Raw genomic sequence first — 22,780 nt, 5'->3', positions numbered from 1 at the left:
AAAAAAACATTACTTTTAGGCATTTGGAAACAGCCTGTAACAGGCTGTAACTTTGAGCAAAAAAATCACAGCATGATTCACACACTTTCTTTATTGGGATTAGTAGTCAGCAACATGTAAATAGAAATAGGATAATGAATACCCTGTAACATTAAGTTAAATCACAACTGGCTTATGATGACATGGCGTTCACACAATTTTGTACAGCGGACTATGACAGAAGATACCTGGAGAGCTGGCTGGACCAGTGTCCGGCTCCAACCTTGATGTCCCGAAGTTGCACTGCTCTGCCCAGCTGACATTTTATTTCTGCTAAATCCGCGTTCGAATCGAGGTCGACATCGTCTTTATACGGCAGAAGCTTGTTGTATATGATTTCTTTTTGTGGTTTAAAACCAAGGATTAACTCTCTGTCACTTGATTCTTCCATAACTGGGAGATTTACTTTTGACAGCCGAAGTTACTCAGCATGTTATATATCGAGTAAACTTCCTTATGGAACAACGATTTTGATTGGTTTATAACTTTTCTCTCTCAACAATTGACCAATCAATACACGCTTTACAAAATCTCTCAAAGGGAAGTAACTCCAACAGTTAACCATATTTTGTCTTCTCATGTAATGATGATGAAGTCAATATTTTTATTTTGTATAAACGTAATGCGTTTTCTAGAACACTAAATGCATCATGTGTATTTTAAAACTACTGTCACTGTGTTTGTGAAAACTGTCATTGTAAGTAAACACATTTCATTAATTAGTGACAGTTTAATAATGTTTGACCTATGACAGTGGTGCATACATCTGGGTTGTATACAGTGTTGACCAATCCAAGTTCAAACCATATTTGACCTATGGCAGTGTCATTACATGTTTGACCCATTACAGTGTTGTAACATGGTTGACCCATGTCATGGTCATACCATGTTTGACCCATGGCAAGGTAATACCATGTTTGATCCATGGCATTGTCATATCATTATTCATAGTTGACCCAGGACACTGACATGTAATATTTGACCCATGACAATGTCACACCCTTTTTTACCCATGACCCTTCACATCACATTTCACACATGACACTGTCATGCCATATTTGACCCATGACAATGTCAAACCAAGTTTGACCCATGATGTTGTCACATGTTTGACCCATGACAGTGTCATACCATGTTTGACCAATAACAGTGTCATACAATGTTTGATCCATGACAATGCCATACCAAGTTTAACCCATGATATTGTCACAACATATTTGACCCATGACAGTGTCATACCATGTTTGACCCATGACAATGTCATTCCATGTTTGACCTGGCATAACAGTGTCATACCATGTTTGACCCATGACAATGTCATTCCATGTTTGATCCATAACAGTGTCATACCATGTTTGACCCATGACAATGTCATACCAAGTTTGACCCATGATATTATCACAACATGTTTGACCCATGACAGTGTCATACCATGGTTAACCCTCGACAGTGTCAAACCATGTTCGACCCATGACAGTGTAAATCCATGTTTGAACCATGACAGTGTCATACCATGTTTGACCCATAACAGTGCCATTCCATGTTTGACCCATGACAGTGTCATACCATGTTTGACCATTAACAGTGTCATTCCATGTTTGACCCATGACAGTGTCATACCATGTTTGACCCATAACAGTGTCATACCATGTTTGACCCATAAAAGTGTCATACCATGTTTGACCCATGACAATGTCATTCCATGTTTGACCCATAACAGTATCATGCCATGTTTGACCCAGGACAATGTCATACCATGTTTGTCCCATGATATTGCCACAACATGTTTGACCCATAACAGTGTCATACCATGTTTGACCCATAACAGTGTCATACCTTGTTTTACCCATGACAGTGTCATACCATGTTTAACCCATAACAGTGTCATTCAAGGTTTGACCCATGACAATGTCATGCCAAGTTTGACCCATGATATTGTCACAACATGTTTGACCCATAACAGTGTCATACCATGTTTGACCCATGACAATGTCATACCATGTTTGACCCATGATAGTGTTATACCATGTTTGACCCATGACAGTGTTATACCATGTTTGACCCATGACAGTGTTATACCATGTTTGACCTATGACAGTGTCATACCATGTTTGACCCATGACAGTGTTATACCATGTTTGACCTATGACAGTGTTAAATCATGTTTGATCCATGACATTGTTATACCATGTTTGACCTATGACAGAGTCGTACCATGTTTGACCTATGACAGTGTAATATCATGTTTGACCCATGACATTGTCATACTTGTTTGACCCATTACATTGTTATACCACGTTTGACCCACGTCATTGTCACAACATGTTTGACCCATGACTTTGTACTAACTTGTTTGACCCATTACAGTGTAATACCATGTTTGACCCATGACATTGTCACAACATATGGAACAATCTTTGATCTATAACCATGTCAAACTTGTTGTATCAATCACCATGTCAAACCCTCTTTGACTTATCACTGTATCAAACCCTCTTTCACTGATCACTGTGTCAAACTCTCTATCCCTCAGGCTCTTTGATCAAACACTGTACATAACACTCTTTGACGAACCACTGTGTCATAACCATGTCTTTGATCACTCAGTGTGTCAAACCATTTTTAACCCATCACTGCGTCACACCTTTTTGATGATGGCAAACCGCGTTTGACCAATGACCATGTCAAACACTGTTTGAGAAACTATATACATTATAGTAATAAACATGCAATTTATATTTGCTTTTTGATCAATGTTATCACTTTTCTAGAGTAAAAATTACCTACTTTCAATTGAAAACCTGAATTTATGCAAAAGATCATCATAATACTGTTGGTGAACAGCAAATAGATTAAAACGCTTAACATTTAAACATGGTCTATAACGTGTCAGGGATGTTTTTGTTTTTGTATAATATACCAGAAAACAGCTCTACAACAACAACAACAACAAAGGTTTATGTTGATATACAGGCCACCAGCCCCTGACACAAGTTATGGAACATAATTGCATATATACAAAAGCATGTGTGCACATAACATCATCAAGCATGAATCGGTTAGGAATTAGCATATTGGACAAGTTAGTAAAATATAAGTAGCCTCCCTACAACTTAAGTAACGCCATCTGTCTTACTATTAAAGCAAGGCAAATATACCATGCTTGGTCCTTAATATAAGTTTCATTTTGACTTGACATTAATATATGAAATTTCATTACATTGCGATTGATACGAAATTTATTTGGAATTAATCGTGCCCTTAAATCCTTGAACCTTGGACAGATATTCCGCACTAAAATTAATAAAAAACTAAAGTTCCCAATTGCTGTCCAAAACATTCCTAATTGAAGGTTTCAATTTTATTTTTTTTAACAGATAAAATGCAACATTTAATTGCCGGTAGTTTCTCTGTTCAGCTCAGAATGGTTTAAACCTAAGTAAATATAATATCAACAAATAGATAACATTTAGTTTTAAATTTTAATGTACTTGTGAGAAAAAATTCAAATACACCAATTTCCAAATGTGAAGACTTCACAACGCACAATTTCCCAATTTCAGGGTTTTTTTGCGCAAATTTTTCCCAGTTAGGCTGGTACCGGTACTTTTTCCAATTGGGAAAACAAATCTGTGCGTGTTGAGCAATTCAAGTGAGAAATGTAAAGGAAACTAATTACGTTCACAGGCTGACACGATTTTGGCATAAGTATGTGCACTTAGTACTGTTAAATGTCAGCTAACCCAGGAAAAGCCTGAGTAGCTGAACTGATCGCCATTATAAGACTGAAATATTGTTTAAAAAGGAAAAAAACAACAACAAACAAACGGTTGATGGTATGTAAGGATGACTCTATATTTCCAGAGACATGGAAGAACCAGGAAGAGGACATGTTGTCATGGTTGACTGCCACTGCCATCTGGGAGACAAGGACTTTGATCAGGTCAGCACGGATACAATTGTATTAGCCTGGTTCTAAAAAAAACTGAGCTTAATGCGAGTGAGTAAAGTGTTTTCTTAGATTAGCCAGTGCAGTCTACAAAGGCTAATCAGTTAGTGACTGTTACAACACTTACTGCATACTCTGGACTTTCATTAAGCAGATATCTCTTTGAGACGATGCCATTAAAGCGAAAAGTGTTGTCCCTTATTAGCTGGCACCATTTTATCCTCATAAACTTTTAGAGGATGTAGATTTTGCTTTTTATGCAAATAAAAGTCTTTAAATGGATTTTTGTTCAGAATACATCCCCTTATTCCATGAGTAGCTATCTCAAGGTTTATATGATTTCCACTGGCACAGCTATCAAAAGGTGCTACCATTTTGCCCTGCCCTATGCAGCTATCACAAGGTGCTACCATTTTGCCCTGCCCTATGCAGCTATCACAAGGTGCTACCATTTTGCCCCTCTCCTATGCAGCTATAACAAGGTGCTACGAGTTTGCCCCTGTCCAATGCAGCTAACACAAGGTGCTACCATTTTGCCCCTCTCCTATGCAGCTATTACAAGGTGCTACAATTTTGCCCCTCTCCTATGCAGCTAACACAAGGTGCTACCATTTTGCCCCCGTCATACTCAGTGGTGTGAATAACCTCTCCTGTTACGTAGAGTAATAAGAGGATAATACACAGCTGAGCCGGACCATGCAGTGATAATCAACCTGGGGTCGACTATCTCTGCCTGGCCTGGCTCAGCCGTGTATTAACATCTATAATGTAAATCTTACTTTGTTTTGTTTGTCTTTGTTTTGTTCTTTCTCTAAAATGTATTATAGAACCAGCTTTCGGAACTTTTATTAACCAGGTTTTCCGAAGGAAAAAACTGGTTATTAGATTGGCGAATGCGGGCGGGCTGGCTGGCGGGCTGGCGGGCGGGCGGAACAAGCTTGTCCGGGCCATAACTATGTCGTTCATTGTCAGATTTTAAAATCATTTGGCACATTTGTTCACCATCATTGGACGGTGTGTCGCGCGAAATAATTACGTCGATATCTCCAAGGTCAAGGTCACACTTTGAGTTCAAAGGTCAAAAATGGCCATAAATGAGCTTGTCCTGGCCATAACTATGTCATTCATTGTGAGATTTTAAAATCATTTGGCACATTTGTTCACCATCATGGGACAGTGTGTCGCACGAAAGAATCACGTCAATATCTCCAATGTCAAGGTCGCCACGACTAAAAATAGATTTTTTTAAAAAACAAACTTACAAAGGGGGTTAATTTTGTTTGTTCATTTCAAAAGTTCAGTTTGAGTTTTCTCCCTTTATCAGATTTTTTTTTCACAATGAAAACCTGGTTTTGTGACAATTTTGTCCCTTGTTTTCATTCAATTGATTACGCAATTTATTACGTATTTCTGTGACGAAAAACACCAGTTTTAGCTATTCGGACATGAAAGGTTTATATAAAATATTTTTGAAGCATCAAACGAAAACAAAAACGTATTTCGGATTGTGCATTTTTCGTGCATAATTGGAAGCTTTGATAAAATTCTTGTAATCGCTCCGACAAGTCATTCGATTTTGTAAATCGTGTTTTTGGTGACAGTGGTTAGCATTTGCTACAAACGTTTAAAAAAGTGTGATTCAAAATAAATATAGATAAACGGATAGAATAACAGAAAACTGATTGCACATCGTTGGTATTTTATTATTATAAGCATTGGATTATAGTTGTGATAGAGGTAAGTGTGTCTTTTACTTTTTAAATTTTGCTGTTTGGTGAATCCTGTTAAAGCTCAAATAGAGGCATCAATCTAATGTGAAGCAGAGTTTCAGTTTCAATCCATATTTGTATTATCCAAATTGTGTGCTACCTGTCATTAAATAATCTAATTATGATTGATTATCTCGTTGATTTATGGGACTGAATGTGGACGCCATTTTTTCAGTTGAACGTCACGCGCACACATTCTTAGGGCTGATTATAAATAATAGGCCCTGGCAATGGTGATAATGGCATGAAAAACTGTACAAATTTGTTACTATATATAGTAAGGCATGTATTATATTTCAATAATGCTTAGAAGTAGGAACTGGCATATTTGCTCAATTTATCAAGTGATCCGTTTCTCAATGTGCCTAAGTTGCTCAACTTAAAGGTTATTATTTCTTATTGAAGCACTCATGATTTTGCAGTTACCCTAAGATTTTTTGGAGGCTGGACTTAAAGAACTTTTGAATTCCTAAATTCCCTTTTATTGATATAGATCATCGGAGTATGTAATAAATGCAGATTTGTGACTTATTGACGACCCTGCTACAAAATTGATTTAACTTTTGTGTGACAAATCCATGTTTTATGTTACTTATTTTAATGTCATAAATACTGACCTGTTATCGTATGCTTATACTTTCCAAGGGGAAATAACTCATCCGGAATTTTAACTGGGAATCCGCCACCTCAATACCGTAATACAGGCCAGGTTAAACATAGTGCAATGCAACCTAGCCAAAAATCGGTAACCAACCCTCAATATTCTTTCCGGATCAACCAGGTGTATACGTGTCTTTTACGGCTCTGAATTAAAATATTGTTTTTCACTTGGTTGATTGGGGTTTTGAATAGATAAATTGTGTTATTTATCTTTTTATTTCTCATTCGGATTAATTTGTGTGGATTTAATGGATTTTGTTTCATTTGTAAAAGGTAAGCCATGCTTGTTTTTATCGAACAATGGTTTATTTCTACCATGCTGGGTGTTTTCAGGCGCGAACGACCACGTGCAAAACGTGCTCTTCTAATACATTGCTAGAACGTGCAAAGCATGTTCTTCTAATGTGTTACGAGATCGTGCAAAGCGTGTTCTTCTATTGACAGATTGTTTATCATTTGCCATTGTGTGCAATAATGATTTTAACGTTCCGTATGACAATCTAATTGATCGTCATTTTATTTTTCATCTGTTTTGAATTAAACTTTTGTTTAACTTATGATCTACGGCAGTATTATTAAAGTGCCGTATGATAATCTGGTCTGTGACAAGTTTATGGTTGAATATGCTTTGCTCTTGTTTTTCATATATTCGACTACATGATGGTCGCAGAAACAAGAGTGGATAAATACCCAGTGACTTCGCAGATCATGGATGATAGTTGCAGTATCAGTCACCGGGTATCGGGCACGATCGGGACCGTACTATGCTAAGTCTCTTAGACAGTCGGTCAACATCAGACCATATGGCGACACCCGTCAGCCGGTCTTTGCCCGATGGCATTGGTCAAGGACATCGACCAATGCCGGACCATTTGGCATCCGCCATACGGTCATTATCCGGTGACAACACTGGTCATGATATGACCGGTACGTCACCGGGGACGTTGATCACGGACCATTGATCGACGTCTAACTGGCCGGTCCGGTCACCGGTCATGTCACCGGTCCGGTCCGGTCATTGATCACCGGTCCGGTCACCGGTCATGTCACCGGTCCGGTCTGGTCACCGGTCATGTCACCGGTCCGGTCACCGGTCCGGTCATTGATCACCGGTCCGGTCCGGTCACCGGTCTGGTCCGGTCACCGGTCATGTCACCAGTCCGGTCACCGGTCCGGTCATTGATCACCGGTCCGGTCCGGTCACCGGTCATGTCACCGGTCCAGTCACCGGTCCGGTCACTGGTCATGTCACCGGTCCGGTCATGTCACCAGCCGGTCATGTCAACGGTCCGGTCCGGTCACCGGTCCGGTCATTGATCACCGCTCCGGTCACCGGTCAACAGTCATCAGTTAGGCCTGCCACCGATAACACCAGTCACCGGTCAAGAAGAAGAACTTGGTCTTCTTCATTGAATTATTCTCCTATTCTTTGTTGAATACATCGTCTTCATCAAGGATTAGACATCGGACACGCTCTTCTTCGTCGAGCAGTTCTCATCGTCGCGGCTCTCGTAAGCGATCACGTCGTCACTCACGGAGACGTTATTCTAGAAGATCTCGGTCTCATCGCAGCCGATCCACATCTCGGCCAATCCAGATCTCGACATCGCAGGAAACGAGGACGTCGTCAACCTTCACGTAGACATCAGCGGACTGCATTGAGCACCACTGGATAGTTATCGAACATACCTCTCCTTCATTGAGCAGTTCTGGGCGTTGATACGCTCGTAAGCGATCATGTCAATGCTCACGGAGACAATATTGTAGAAGACAATATTTCCAGCGTAGCCGAACAATATTTCGGCATCGAAGTTATAATCAAAGAATGTTGTTTATCATCAAACGCTAGTTATTAGCGTTATGCGATCGTATATCGCAGTGTATACCGGTATGCTGAACAACGTCAACAATGCAGTTCACAGAAATCGATCAAGCAGGGTGTGCGATTGTTATACATTCGTCCATTGACATAAACTGGAATATCTTGCCTTCTTGGTGAGTTTTTGCAATAACTGAGTTTTTGCCATAATTTCATGAAATATACTTAATGAACCATGGGATTATGGTTCTACGACCTTTTAAGTCTCCTGTACAATTATTTTCAGGAAACTTCTTCACAGGTCAAATATCATATCTCACTGAGACATATTTTTACTGATCCAAACATGTGCCACTTCATGTCTGGCCATTAATAACTTTAAGTTATCTCTACAGAAGAACGTTTTTCTGTTAGAGTTTCAATCCTTGTTACTTGTGCAAGGATAATTCCATCAGAACTGTATAAAGGTTCTATGGAAATTCATTTTTTACTGGGTAATTGAGAGCACAGTTATTACCTTAATCACTCTGCTAGATACATAGAGGTTTTTCTCATCTTTTTCTTGATGATAAGAAATTTGTTCTTTTCTTCATCAAAGGATAGAGATTATGCTTTCGTATACCTTGTTTTGTGTAAGTCATTGCAACTCTGTGCTGTCTTACCTATTTTGGAACTGATCCAAACTATGGAACGTCAACACTATGTTTTTCGTTCCTTTACCTTCTTAAGCGGTTTTGACTTGTGTAACATGTTGGGATGCTTAATGAGCTCCCTATGAACCTTTTTCATCAGGCTTATTAACAGTTCCAATATAATTTTAAGACAGTTTTCCTTCTTATTATGGCTTTTACCATACGGAGAAGTTAAATTCATGTTTGTTCTGTTGAATACGACCAATTCCAGTTGGATCTATTGTCGTTTTCACTTTGTTGTGTCAGCCAGGATTCCTTGCTTAATATCAAGTCCTCTATATGGCTTCTACCTTCAAGTTTCCAAGTTTTCTTAAACTGGTAGTCATAAAGATGAGGATAAACTTCTTGGGCAATCAGGGCTTTGAAGTTCTATCTCAGCAGTGTTAGTCAGAAGTCCATTCGAGGTTCTCAAAGACACTCTTCATTTCCCCAAAAAAGGGGGGGGAGATGTGTCTGCGGCTTCTATTTCTCGGGGTTAGACCTCGACTAAGGAAAGTTAATCTTATCCTATCTAAGGATTCATTCCTTTTTAGGATCTGACCGCATGAATTAAGAGCTCTGTCTGTTTTGTGGGCATATATTAATCACACCCCACTTTTTGACGTGCTCTAAGCTGTTTACTGGAGGAATCCGACCACCTTGTCATCTTTTTATCTTCGTTTTCTGAAGTGCCAACAATACAATTTGTATACGTTTGGGCTTGTTGTGGTTTCACTAACGGTAGTGTCTTCTTTACGACATAGACATATTACTCTGTCCGAGAAGTCATAATTAATACCGTTTTAACGAAGATTACTTGATATCATTAGCTGATAACCCTGTTTATGGGTTCTACTGTGTTGGGAAAATATATACGAACCTTCCCACCGCAGCTGCAAAATCAGCATACGATAACAGGTCAGTATTTATGACATTAAAACAAATTTTTTAAATAAAATTCATTTTAATTATTAAATACTTACCTGTTATCGGTAAGTCCCAACTCCCACCCCGCTATTCGCTTAATATTTTTGTATATATATTGAAAGAATATTGAGGGTTGGTTACCGATTTTTGGCTAGGTTGCATTGCACTATGTTTAACCTGGCCTGTATTACGGTATTGAGGTGGCGGATTCCCAGTTAAAATTCCGGATGAGTTATTTCCCCTTGGAAAGTATAAGCATACGATAACAGGTAAGTATTTAATAATTAAAATGAATTTTATTTAAAAAATTTGTTTTAATGGAGCACATACAGATGTTTCGAGACTCTCTTAAATAAAAGTCAACAGATTGTTTGGCAATTGATCCTTTGCCATCAGAAAAGGACCACACGTTATAATAAAGGGTTCTCCTAATTGTGCAACTTAAGTTTCACTTTGTTTATATTTAGTGCTCATGAACATTAAAATGGTATAGTAAATGATCATTTTACAGATCAAATAAAGAAGTTTTGTGCAAGTGTGAAGTTTTTTTGAAATTGCTTGTTTCAGGATATCGATGATGTAATTGAGGCAGCCAAAAAGGTAAAGAAATCCAATCTTCAGAGCACCTGTTGCTGATTATAATTCTGTAAATGTATTTTTGAAATTTTGATAATATAAACATATTTGTATATATTTATTACTGTTTAATTCTGTTCGAAAATAAGTATGATATTTAATATTATTTTAAAATATTCTTGTAAATGTATACACATGAGCCCTGCTCTGGGAAAACAGGGCTTAATGCATGTGCGATAAGTGTCATCCAAGATTAGCCTGTGCTAATAAGTCACAACACTTTCCGCCTAGACTGGAATTTCGTTTACAAGAGACTACCATTAATACAAATATTTTCATGAACGCAGAAAGTGTGGTCCCTGATTAGCCTGTGTGGATTGCACATGCATTAAGCCCCATTTTCCCAGAGCAAGGCCCATATGTGTATCATTTAACATATAACATACCACTGTTTTTTTCTCACCATTTTGGGAATGTGGCATGGTTCCTCCATGTGTGTGTGTGCAAACCTTTAATTGGGAATTGTTATGTCCCATTTGTGAAAAATTTATACTTTTTTCCATTGGGAATTGGGCCAAATACTGGACTCAAGTTTTAACGAAAAAAACAACCTGCATACACTTAACAAATAGTTGTGTTTTTGTCTGACAGGCTGGCGTAATGGCCGCCCTTGTGTGTGCCACTGCTGTGTCTGAGTTCAACAAAGTGATCCAGTTAGCGGACAGGTGAGTGACCAACAACTAATTGACATGTCAGTGTACAACAAGAGGTCAGTAACAAGTCATGTTTTTAACTCAGTTAACCCTTTCCCTCTCAGAAGCAAAGTGAAAATGGCTATGTGTAAACAGCATAAAACCAGAACAGCCTGCGAGTAACTACAGTCTGTTCAGGTTTTATGCTGTTTGCTGCTGAACAGTATCTTAGGGTTGAAGCTGAAGCCTTTAAAACTTGAATCCAGTAAAAAAATGTCTTTAATTAAATTTAACTTTCTTAGGGACTACAAATGCGTAAATAGAGTATAATAGGTTAGTGTTGATTATAGATCAGGTTTATCATGCGAGGCTTAGAAAACAAAAAGCACGAGCCTTGGCGAGTGCTTTTTCGTTTTCGTGCCGAGCATGATAAACCTGATCTATAATCAACACTAATCTATTATTCTATTTATCCCACTTTTTATTTCGTAAACCTTTTTATTTAAACAAAATTAGTTTGCCTGGATAATTTCGCTGGATTTATGACGTCATTTCGTCGAAATATTGACGTCATTTCCTGCCGTTGATTATATATGATATTTAATCAATGGGGCTTTAATCAACCGAATTCGCTGTAAAAGTGGGATAAAAGTACATATCTAAGTGGTAAATTGTTAAGTTAGTTTACTTGTGTATTTAACTCAGTTAAGTTAATTTACATGGAATGCTTCCACAGTGTGTGTGTGATATTGGTGCAACCATCAGAATGTCTATCCAAATGATTCAAATAAGTGCAATTATCCGTATATTCATAATATAAAGTCACTAACCATAACCCTTTGGGATGGTTTATACACTCAAGACAATTTCCGGTTAGAAACTAGTTCTTGGTGTCTTGATGTAATGAAGATTTTTGTACAAAACTTCATATACTTATAAAGTGTCCTTTGGAAATATGCAAGACCTTTCAGTTTTTGGAGGTCAAAGGTCAGGTCTTAGTATCTAAAAATAGAACAGTACTTACCTTACCCAGTAATATTGTAATTGCGCAATAACTACATAAGATAAGATCATGAAATCAGGTATAGACACGAGGCTATATGTGTGTCAATCCATGCCTCTGTTTAATCAATAGGCAATCGAACGTTTGTCATCTGCAAAAAATGAAATAACTTGAAAAGTACATATAATATTATGTAAAAACTTGGAAAACATATGAGCCGTGCTCTGTGAAAAGGGGGTTTAATGCAAGTGCGTTAAGTGTTGTCCCAGTTTAAGCAGGGACAACACTTTTCGCCTGAACTGGATTTTTTCTCTTTAAACAGAAAATATCATTGAAGCGGAAAGTGTCGTCCCTGATTAGCCTGTATGGACTGCACAGGCTAATGTGGGATGACACTTTATGCACATGCATTAATTCCCCTTTTCACAGAGCAGTGCTCATATCAAAAGTTATGCATGACCCTTGATTTCTGCACTTGTCGTCAGATATTAATAAATATAGAATTACACCAAATGAATCAAGGTACATTAAATGAAATAATTAAACTTGTTTTACACACGAATAACACTGTGATCGGAAGACTAAGATATACTACCTTTTTGCACTACAGGTCAATCGTCTGGTAAATAAATGTAAAACAAATATTATTGCTGTGCCTAAGGAACATTGGATTTAAAGGGACCTTTTCACAGATTTTGGCATGTATTGAAGTTTGTCATTAACTGCTTTATATTGATACATGTAAACATTTGATCTTAAAAGCTTCAGTAACAAACAAGAATACAATTAAATAAAGAGAAAAAAAAAGGTACCCTCAACTGGGCTGGAACCACTGACCCCTTGAGTGTAAGTAAAACGCTTAGACAACTCGGCCATCCGTGTAAACAAAGAATGATGTATTTTATACTTTATATAAGCAATCCTCGTAGTGTCACAAAATATCACGACAACAACAGAGCTCTTTAAATTATTCAATTGTTTCGCGTTGCAACAATTTGTAATTTTCAGGGTTTTAAATCGTCAAAAGATGCATATAAGGGATATTTTAGAGCATGGTAAATGTTCAGTATTATTGTTTCCTCACAAATATCATGACAACAACGAAAATTTGAGAATCTGAAACATTTTTTTTTTTGGTCAATTTATCAAAACGCGAAAAGGCCCCTTTGATTGTGAAACATTACAAGTATTGAGATCAAAGGTAATGCGAAGGTAAGGAACATAAATTAAGTGATCTGGGTTTAACCTTGACTGGGGGGACCTCTGTATTGAGTGTAATACTTTCAAAGACTGGATTTCTGTGTTGTCATTGCAGGTTCCCTGACTTTGTTCTGCCCTGCCTAGGTGTTCACCCCGTTCAAGGGGCTTTAACTGGGGAACAAAGGTGCGTCACTCTGAAGGTAAACACTACTAGATTAATCAGACTTAAGTCCCTTTATTAATCCCCAACTGTAAAATTGGAAAGGTTTTACAGGAAACCTTTTGCCTATATTTCAGTCATTCTGTACATAACATGAGACACGCTGTAGAAAAGCGGGGCTTAATGCATGTGCTTATTGTGATGTCACAGATAAGCCTGTGCAGTCCGCCTATTTCAGCTTTTATGTGTGTTTTTATGCCCCTGGATCGAATGATTGGGGGTATATTGTTTTTGGCCTGTCTGTCTGTCATTCTGTCTCCAAACTTTAACCTTGGTTAAACTTTTGCAATAATGAATAACTTTTGCATTATTTAAGATAGCAACTTGGTACTTGGCATGCATGTGTATCTCATGGAGCTGCACATTTTGAGTGGTGAAAGGTCAAGGTCATCCTTAAAGGTCAAAGGTCAAATTTATGGCTTCAAAGCAGCGTCCAAACTTTAACCTTAGTCATTTCTTTTGAAATATTGAAGATAGCAACTTGATATTTGGCATGCATGTGTATCTCATGGAGCAGCACATTTTGAGTGGTGAAAGGTCAAGGTCATCCTTCAAGGTCAAAGGTCAAATGTATGGCTTCAAAGCGGCGCAATAGGGGGCATTGTTTTTCTGACAAATACATATCTTGTTTTATTTTAAGAATGTCTCTTCTTAGCAAAAAATCCAGTTACGGCAAAATGGTGTCCCTGCTAAGACTGTGCAGACTGCACGGGCTAATCGGGACAAAACTTTAAGGACATGCATGAAGGCTAGTTTCCCCAAACCAAGACTTATAAGTTCATGTCTGCTCCATATCTCCAATGCTATTTTTAGGATTTTCATGTAACTTTGCTCAAGTGTTCAGGTCATTGTGATGAGAAGAAGGTATGGGTTAGCTATGACAGCTCATGGCTAATTTGACAAATAAAAGCATCATGGTTGCATTATAGCTACCTAGTCAGCCTAGCGATCGGTATGTCATGTGTTAGATTCCCACTCTGGGGTCGTTATCAAAATCTTCACCAAAGACACCATGTACTGGCTGCCAAAAGAAAGACACATTGTACGCAACCATCTGATGCAATGTGATGCAATGTGATATGATGTGATGTTGTGCATTACCATCACTATTGATGTGCTATTTGCTTCATTTACAGGATCTTGAGGAGGCAGTTCCTATCATTGGGCTGTACCATGAGCGTCTTGGAGCAATTGGAGAGGTGGGGATACAAATTAAACCTCGCTCTGGGAAAATGGGGCTTAATGCATGTGCCTAACGTGTTGTCAGAGATTAGGCAATGCAGTCCGCACAGGCTTATCAGAGATGACTTTTTCAGCTTTTTCGTTTAAGGGAAGTCTCTTATAAGAAAAATCCTGTAAAGACGGAAATTGTGCACAAGCATTAAGACCAGTGTTCCCAGAACGGGTCTCAGGTGATGTTATACAATCACTTTTAACATTTTCTGTATCACTGATGCCACCTGTGGTCCATTTTTAAATCTATCAAAACCGTTTAAAGCTCAACTATTCATCAAGTAGTGTGTACTATACAACCAAGTTACATAACTCTGACATGCAATTTAGCAAAATTATGGCCCTTTTTGTACTCTGGAAATTCTGGTAACTTTTTGGTGCACCTTCTCCATATCTCTGTATCTACTACAGATAATAAAATAAAACTTAACAAATATGTACAGGGCCTTTATAAACAATCACTGACCAAGACCTATAACTTTGGTCGGCCTTTAAGCAGAATGCCATACAAGGCCAACTTCTTACTCTCAATTTAGCATTATGATGCGGTTATTGTTCCTTTTTGTACAAAAAATTTAAGGTTTAAAATGACTGAATACAATAATTATCTAGATGACATGCAGACCCAGCATTGGGTTGCATTTTGGTCAAGTCGGGTGTCAAAGTAACTGTTGCTAAAAATAGATAAATAGTTTGCACTCAATAACTTCAGTTAGGATGGTGATATAACATTATGTTAGTTTTTCTCAAATTGTAGAGATTTATGTGGGAAGATGTGATGGTGGTTTTCTCTCCTAGGGGACTTCTTTATTGTTTGAAATACCATGCTATCAAAGCCTTGTTATAAAAGAGTCCCAATGTTTCACACATATTATCCAAAAATAGTCCCAAACCTTGGCACATGATATCCAAAAATAGTCCCAACGCTTCTCACATGATATCCATTTGCAATGATTGGATAATGATGAAGATAAATAGAGCCTTGTTCTGGGAAAACCAGGCTTAATGCATGTGGTAAAGTGTCATCCCAGATAAGCATGTGCAGTCTGCACAGGCAAATCATGGAATAAAATTTCTGCTTAAATGGAATTTCTGGTTTTAATTAAGTCTTTGTAAACACGAATCCAGTCTAGACGTAAAGTGTCGTCCCTGAGAAGCTGCACACTGCACATGCATTAATCCCCATTTTCCCAGAATGAGGCCAAATTTTCAATATTATTTGCATTACATACTGTTGAAGTGCCTATAGTTTATGGAAAGCTATCAACCCAAACACTTTCTCTGTTGCGTCTGTTGGTTCTAGATTGGCCTGGACTTCCAACCACGAATCACCAGGACTGCTGAAGACAAGGAGGTACAGAGAGAGGTCCTCACTAAACAAGTGGAGCTTGCACGAAAGTTTGACCTTCCAGTGTGAGTTCAAATGGCTGACAATAATTGGGCCTGGCTCTGGGAAAACTAGGATTAATGGTCTGGAATTAATTTAAGAAGAGACTTAATTTAAACTTAAAATACCATAAACGTGGAAAGTGTCGTCCCTGATAACCCTGTGCTGATTGAACAGGCCAATCTGGGACAACACTTACGACTCATGCATTAAGCCCCATTTTCTAAAAACAAGGCTCAACTAACTAGCTAGAAGGTTGTGATTAAATTTATTAATAAGAATTTCTAATATGAATAAACATGTTCTTTAATAAATTATCAGAGATCCCACAATGTATGATTTGTTTGGTAGAAAATTTGAGTCCTACAAAAATGTGTTACTAATTTAAATGAGCTGGTCTCAGGAAAAACCTGGCTTTATGCATGTGCGTAAAGTGTCGTCCTAAATAAGCCATCTGTGCAGTCAGAACGGGGTAATCAGAAACGACGAATTCTGCCCATACTGCATTTTTCTCATGACTCGATTAGAGACTTCATTAAACGATAAATTGCAACAAAGCGGAAAGTTTTATCCACAGACTGCACAAGCTAATCTAGGACGACAAGTTAGGCAAATGCATTAAGTCCTGTTTTCCCAGAGCATAGCAATTTATATGCTTATGAAGTAGTGTAGCTCTATGTACATGTTTTGAAGTGGTTAATTTTGATAACTTGTTCCCGACTAAATTTGTATGATTCAAGCTGTTGAATATGCTGAATTCTTTGCCCATGTTACAGAAATGTCCATTCACGGTCAGCTGGCCGGCCCACCATCACCTTACTAAAGGAGTTAGGTAGGCAACATTACACTCTGCAATTATATGTACAAGTTTATTGTTTATTGTTTTCATCCCTACTATTTGACATCAGTCAAAGCTTGAACTTTATGAACAGACAATGTCTATCTAATTGGTTCATATTTAAGATAATAGGCACATCTTTTCTGTACTTATTCATGCCAGCCATTTGACATGTGGGCAGAGCAGTATTTAAATACTGTAAAATTATGTACATTCGTTAACATGAAATTGTGTGATTTTCAGCTCGGCTGTTTTCGGAGAAACGCAAGGTATTGTCATAGCCAGCTCGTTGTGTCTTCGGCTGTCAGCGTCGTGCTAAAACCTTGACATTTTGTTAATCTTTTGAACATTGGTTCTAAAATGAAAGTGCTTTCACCTACAACATTGAAACTTCATATGTAGCTGCAACTTGATGAGTTCTACACGCCACACCCATTTTCGGGTCACTAGGTCAAAGGTCAAGGTTACTGTGATTTCTTAAAAAAAATCAAAAAAATTTGACACCCCCTTCGAAGAATTATGCCTAGAATCATGAAACTTAGTAGGTAGATTGATAATGGCTGGCAGATGACCCCTATTGATTTTCAGGTCACAAGGTCAAAGGTCAAGGTCACGGTAAAAAAAAAAATCTGAAAGCTTTCGCAGCCGAGCGTGGCACCCGTTATGCGGTGCTCTTGTTGAAAAAAAGAGTGGAATGTGCTTTGATAACTTTCCATTGTGTTTGTTCAATTCATGGATAGGTCAACCCACTGAATCAATAAATATTGGCCTTGCTCTGTGAAAAGGGGTTTAAATGCATGTGCGTAAGGTGTTGTCCCAGACATGCAGTTCACTAAGGCTTATCAGCGATGACACTTTCCTGTGAGGACTGCACAGGCTAATCTTGGACGACACTTTACACACATGCATTAAACCCCGTTTTCACAGAGCACGGCCCATATTAATGTCTGGCAAATACTGGTAATAATTTATTTTACAGTACCTGGTAGCCATCAGCTTGACTGCATGTTCTGCATGTAGAAACCATATGTATAATACAGAATATCATTTCTAAATAAAACCCTTTATTATATACCTGTTTAATGCATTTAACAAAATACAGGTTTTATCAATCGTTGAAATAAAAAATCCCGTATTACGCTACTCGCTGTTTCCAATTCCGTATTACCATACTAGCCGGACTACTTCGACCTATTTAATGACGTCAAATTCCGCGCACCGAAAATATAAATATTTTATATTACAAAATATATTACGTAGTACATCGTGTGACGTCATTTCTGTGACGAAACACAATAGTTTTATCTAAACTCTCTGGAATTTAATGACATGTCGGACGTGGTGTTTTTTAACGGTAAACTATTTGTTAAAAATATTGAACTAATTTAAAACGTATTTTGGAGTGTGTGTTTATTATTTTTAAATGTTTATTTCGAAAGGAATACAATAAAATAATATGGTTTAAACTATGATAAAGACATGGAAGAATAGATGTGGAAGTGCATATCATTTCAATGTTTTTGTTAAAAACATCGGATTAAAGTTGTGAACTTAATTGTTATAAACATTGGATTAACATGGCATTAAGGTAAGCGAGTCGGAAACCTGTGTTTTCCCGATTCGAATGTTTGCACGTCAATTTACATAAACTGTATTCATACGCGTCTTAAAAACTATGGCGTACCGTTTAAGTCATTGTTTTGTCAGTGTTGTTAAAGTAAACAATACAATTGTTAACTGTTTTCGTTAGTTGTTGTATATAATAAAAGGAATATTACGCTAGTCAATTGTTCCAAGAGTTTGTATCACCATCGTGGCTTGTGCTATTTAGCATCACACTCGAGGCTCTGCCTCTCGTGTGATATGCCATCACACAAGCCACTCGAGTGATACAAACTCTTGGAACAATTGACTAGCGTAATATTCCGTATGTCTTGTAACTAAATAAAATTCCCACTTATAGGAAATACAAAAAGAAAAGCAATGGAGCCTCACTCTGGGAAAAGGGAGCTTAATGCAAGTGTATTATGTGTTGTCCCAGATCAGCCTGTGCAGTCTGCAGGGAGCTTAGTGCAAGTGTATTATGTGTTGTCCCAGATCAGCCTGTGCAGTCTGCACAGGCTTAGTGCAAGTGTATTATGTGTTGTCCCAGATCAGCCTGTGCAGTCTGCAGGGAGCTTAGTGCAAGTGTATTATGTGTTGTCCCAGATCAGCCTGTGCAGTCTGCAGGGAGCTTAGTGCAAGTGTATTATGTGTTGTCCCAGATCAGCCTGTGCAGTCTGCAGGGAGCTTAGTGCAAGTGTATTATGTGTTGTCCCAGATCAGCCTGTGCAGTCTGCAGGGAGCTTAGTGCAAGTGTATTATGTGTTGTCCCAGATCAGCCTGTGCAGTCTGCACAGGCTTAGTGCAAGTGTATTATGTGTTGTCCCAGATCAGCCTGTGCAGTCTGCACAGGCTTAGTGCAAGTGTATTATGTGTTGTCCCAGATCAGCCTGTGCAGTCTGCACAGGCTTAGTGCAAGTGTATTATGTGTTGTCCCAGATCAGCCTGTGCAGTCTGCACAGGCTTAGTGCAAGTGTATTATGTGTTGTCCCAGATCAGCCTGTGCAGTCTGCACAGGCTTAGTGCAAGTGTATTATGTGTTGTCCCAGATCAGCCTGTGCAGTCTGCAGGGAGCTTAGTGCAAGTGTATTATGTGTTGTCCCAGATCAGCCTGTGCAGTCTGCAGGGAGCTTAGTGCAAGTGTATTATGTGTTGTCCCAGATCAGCCTGTGCAGTCTGCAGGGAGCTTAGTGCAAGTGTATTATGTGTTGTCCCAGATCAGCCTGTGCAGTCTGCAGGGAGCTTAGTGCAAGTGTATTATGTGTTGTCCCAGATCAGCCTGTGCAGTCTGCAGGGAGCTTAGTGCAAGTGTATTATGTGTTGTCCCAGATCAGCCTGTGCAGTCTGCACAGGCTTAGTGCAAGTGTATTATGTGTTGTCCCAGATCAGCCTGTGCAGTCTGCACAGGCTTAGTGCAAGTGTATTATGTGTTGTCCCAGATCAGCCTGTGCAGTCTGCACAGGCTTAGTGCAAGTGTATTATGTGTTGTCCCAGATCAGCCTGTGCAGTCTGCACAGAGCTTAGTGCAAGTGTATTATGTGTTGTCCCAGATCAGCCTGTGCAGTCTGCACAGGCTTAGTGCAAGTGTATTATGTATTGTCCCAGATCAGCCTGTGCAGTCTGCACAGGCTTGTTAAGGACGATAATTTCAGCCTAAATTGGATTTTTGTTTAGAAGAGAGTTATTTTTAATAAAAAATTCCATAAAAGCAGAATCTGGGACAACACTCTAGGCACATGGATTAAGTCCAGTTTCCCAGAACAAAAGTGGTTTGATCTGAAGATCTGTATACATTTGATTTGCTAGGAGTGAAGAGTGCGTTGCTGCATGCGTTTGATGGGAACCCCAAGTATGCTATGGAAGGCGTGAGGGAGGGCTACTATTTCTCTATTCCTCCCTCCATCGTCCGCAGTGAACAGGTTAGGGGTGCATCTAAAAGTTACATTGCAAACAAAACAAAATAATTTTACATTTAGTGGAATACATTTTTAGGTGATGTATCATGACTTTAGAATCAGTTTAGACTCAAGACAATATACACAGTTTTGAGTATTTAACATATAGTCATGTTTGCTTACCAATCTACAAAAACTTTATTTGCAATAGACATCTGCTTTTTTTTAGCTCACTTTAGAGCGATGTGCTCATGGTGAGCTTTTGTGATCGCCTTTGGTAGGTCATTTATCCTGCAATGTCGGTCATCAACATTAACACTCAAGAGGAAACATTTCTTGCCCGATCTTCTTTAAACTTGGTAAGAAAATTGTTCTAACGCTATCTTAACTGAGTTAAAAAATGGTTAGTCTGTTGAAAATCATGGCCACCTGGGGCCAGGCAGTTTTCCTTAAATGGCAATATTGACACCTTGTGAACATTCTATAAGTGACATTTTTACTGAATCATCATAAAACTTGCTCAGAATATTTGTTCCAATAATGTTTCGGCAAAGTTCAATCATTGGTTCCGGTCCTTTGAAAAAACATGGCCGCCAGGGGGAGCACCTATCCTAGATAATAAAACTTGCTCAATACATTTGATCTTATGATTTCTGGGCTGAGCTAGAAATGGTTTTGGTCTTATGAAAAACATTGCTGCCCAAGGGCATGCCAGTATACAGTATGTGGGTAAATCTTCTCTAGAAGCCACATTTTTGCCTTTTCATATTAAAACTTGCTCATAAAATTTCTTCTTATGTATCTGGGTAGAGTTTGAAAATTGTTTCATTCATTAAACTGCTGAGGTTGGGGTTGCAGTGTTCCTGATATGGTTATAGAGAGACATTACCAGCTCAGAGCCGTTAAGTTCATTTGAGTCTCAGGCGAGCACCTGAAGGAGTTTGGCACTCTTGTTTTTTAAACACCTTAAATGATAATATGATAATTCCATAATGAACTAATATGTGTTTGTGTTTTCCCCAAGAAGCAGAAATTGGTGTCTGCCCTGCCTGTAGAGAATCTGCTTCTGGAGACAGACTCCCCTGCCCTGGGTCCGCTTAAACAGGTAGATGGGCCTTCCCCATTTCTACATACACTAAGTCATGACTACATGTATTGTACTATGTAATGTTATATGTGGCACCCAGTTAAATATCATTCTAAGGCCATCAAGTTGCCGTTAAAATACTGTAAAATAATTCATATTCGTGCCCACAAAATTTTGTGTTATTTTTTTGTTTACATAAATTCGCGGATTTCTGATTTTAGCAACAACAAAAAAAAACACGAAAAACAACTTAGGAATGTGTGTCATTCATTTTTTAATACGTTTGTTATGCCTGTCTGATGGGCCATGCCAATCACATGCCAACTAGCCAATTGTTATGAGGTGAAGTTTTAACTTCTTTGAGATAAAAGCGCAGAAACTATTTCAATCATGTGTTGATCACAGGTGGTCGTCTTTTAATCGTACTTGTTGCTTGCAATCCACCACTTGTTTTCTGTTTAAAACACAACATCCCTGGCAAACACATACTCACGGCATGAAGGGTGTTAACAATTAGCACTTTATTATTATTCTACCTTATCCAAGTGAATGATATCGTACAATTTTACTGTATTACCATTTCACAGGACATGTCACATGTCAGTTTAGAACACAGTGTAATATACTCCCCTTTGTGTAGCACCTGGATTTATCTTGATAGCAAAACAAGTGTGTGGATTAAATTGGATGTTAATGTCTTTCATGCCTTAACTGTCACTGTTAAAAATTAAATGGGTGGTGCTCTGTAAAAAGGGGGTTTAATGCATGTGTGTAAAGTATCGTCCCAGACTAGCCTGTGCAGTCCACACAGGCTAATCAGGGACGACACTTTCGTCATAAACTGGATTTTTTGCTAAGAAGAGACTTTTTTTAAACAGCAAATATCTTAAAAGCGGAAAGAGTCGTCCCTGATTAGCCTGTGCATACTGCTCAGGCTAATCTGGGACCACAATACGCACATGCATTAAACCCCCTTTCCACAAAGCACGGCTCAACAAAACTTTTGGCTTAATTGTTCATTGAGATCTTTAATTTGTTGATTAGTCAACCCATGAAATCAACGGAAATATAAGTCCCACAAATAATGGTTATACAGTAGTCAGTTTGGAATTGAGTTTTAATATAGAAAAGACGGTATTTTGAAGCAATAATGTTATGGTCAAATTTATTTTTATTTTACTTCTAATTGTTATCCTCATTCACCAAGTCCATT

At 38.4% G+C, this 22,780-nt stretch overlaps 2 protein-coding genes across 2 annotated transcripts in view; one reads left to right on the top strand and one right to left on the bottom strand.

The window, feature by feature from the left end:
* LOC127871295 (proteasome activator complex subunit 4A-like) overlaps positions 1-512 on the bottom strand; it is a 134,547-nt gene extending 134,035 nt beyond the window's left edge. The window contains exon 1 of the mRNA XM_052414061.1: positions 228-512. Coding sequence (XP_052270021.1) covers positions 228-430 — 203 coding nt within the window. The 5' untranslated portion in view covers positions 431-512. The remainder of the gene's footprint in view (positions 1-227) is intronic.
* An 81-nt stretch (positions 513-593) lies between these two features.
* LOC127872562 (putative deoxyribonuclease TATDN3) overlaps positions 594-22,780 on the top strand; it is a 46,550-nt gene continuing 24,363 nt past the window's right edge. Inside the window, exons 1-10 of the mRNA XM_052415888.1 lie at positions 594-736; positions 3,904-3,982; positions 10,402-10,434; positions 11,062-11,135; positions 13,421-13,505; positions 14,662-14,724; positions 16,062-16,171; positions 16,922-16,977; positions 20,392-20,508; positions 21,488-21,585. Coding sequence (XP_052271848.1) covers positions 3,908-3,982; positions 10,402-10,434; positions 11,062-11,135; positions 13,421-13,505; positions 14,662-14,724; positions 16,062-16,171; positions 16,922-16,977; positions 20,392-20,508; positions 21,488-21,585 — 711 coding nt within the window. The 5' untranslated portion in view covers positions 594-736; positions 3,904-3,907. The remainder of the gene's footprint in view (positions 737-3,903; positions 3,983-10,401; positions 10,435-11,061; positions 11,136-13,420; positions 13,506-14,661; positions 14,725-16,061; positions 16,172-16,921; positions 16,978-20,391; positions 20,509-21,487; positions 21,586-22,780) is intronic.

Source organism: Dreissena polymorpha, chromosome 3 (assembly GCF_020536995.1).
Source record: "Dreissena polymorpha isolate Duluth1 chromosome 3, UMN_Dpol_1.0, whole genome shotgun sequence".
NCBI classification, from domain to species: Eukaryota; Metazoa; Mollusca; class Bivalvia; order Myida; family Dreissenidae; genus Dreissena; species Dreissena polymorpha.
The sequence above is the reverse complement of the archived record's forward strand: the minus strand, read 5'-3'. Positions and strand labels throughout refer to the sequence as shown.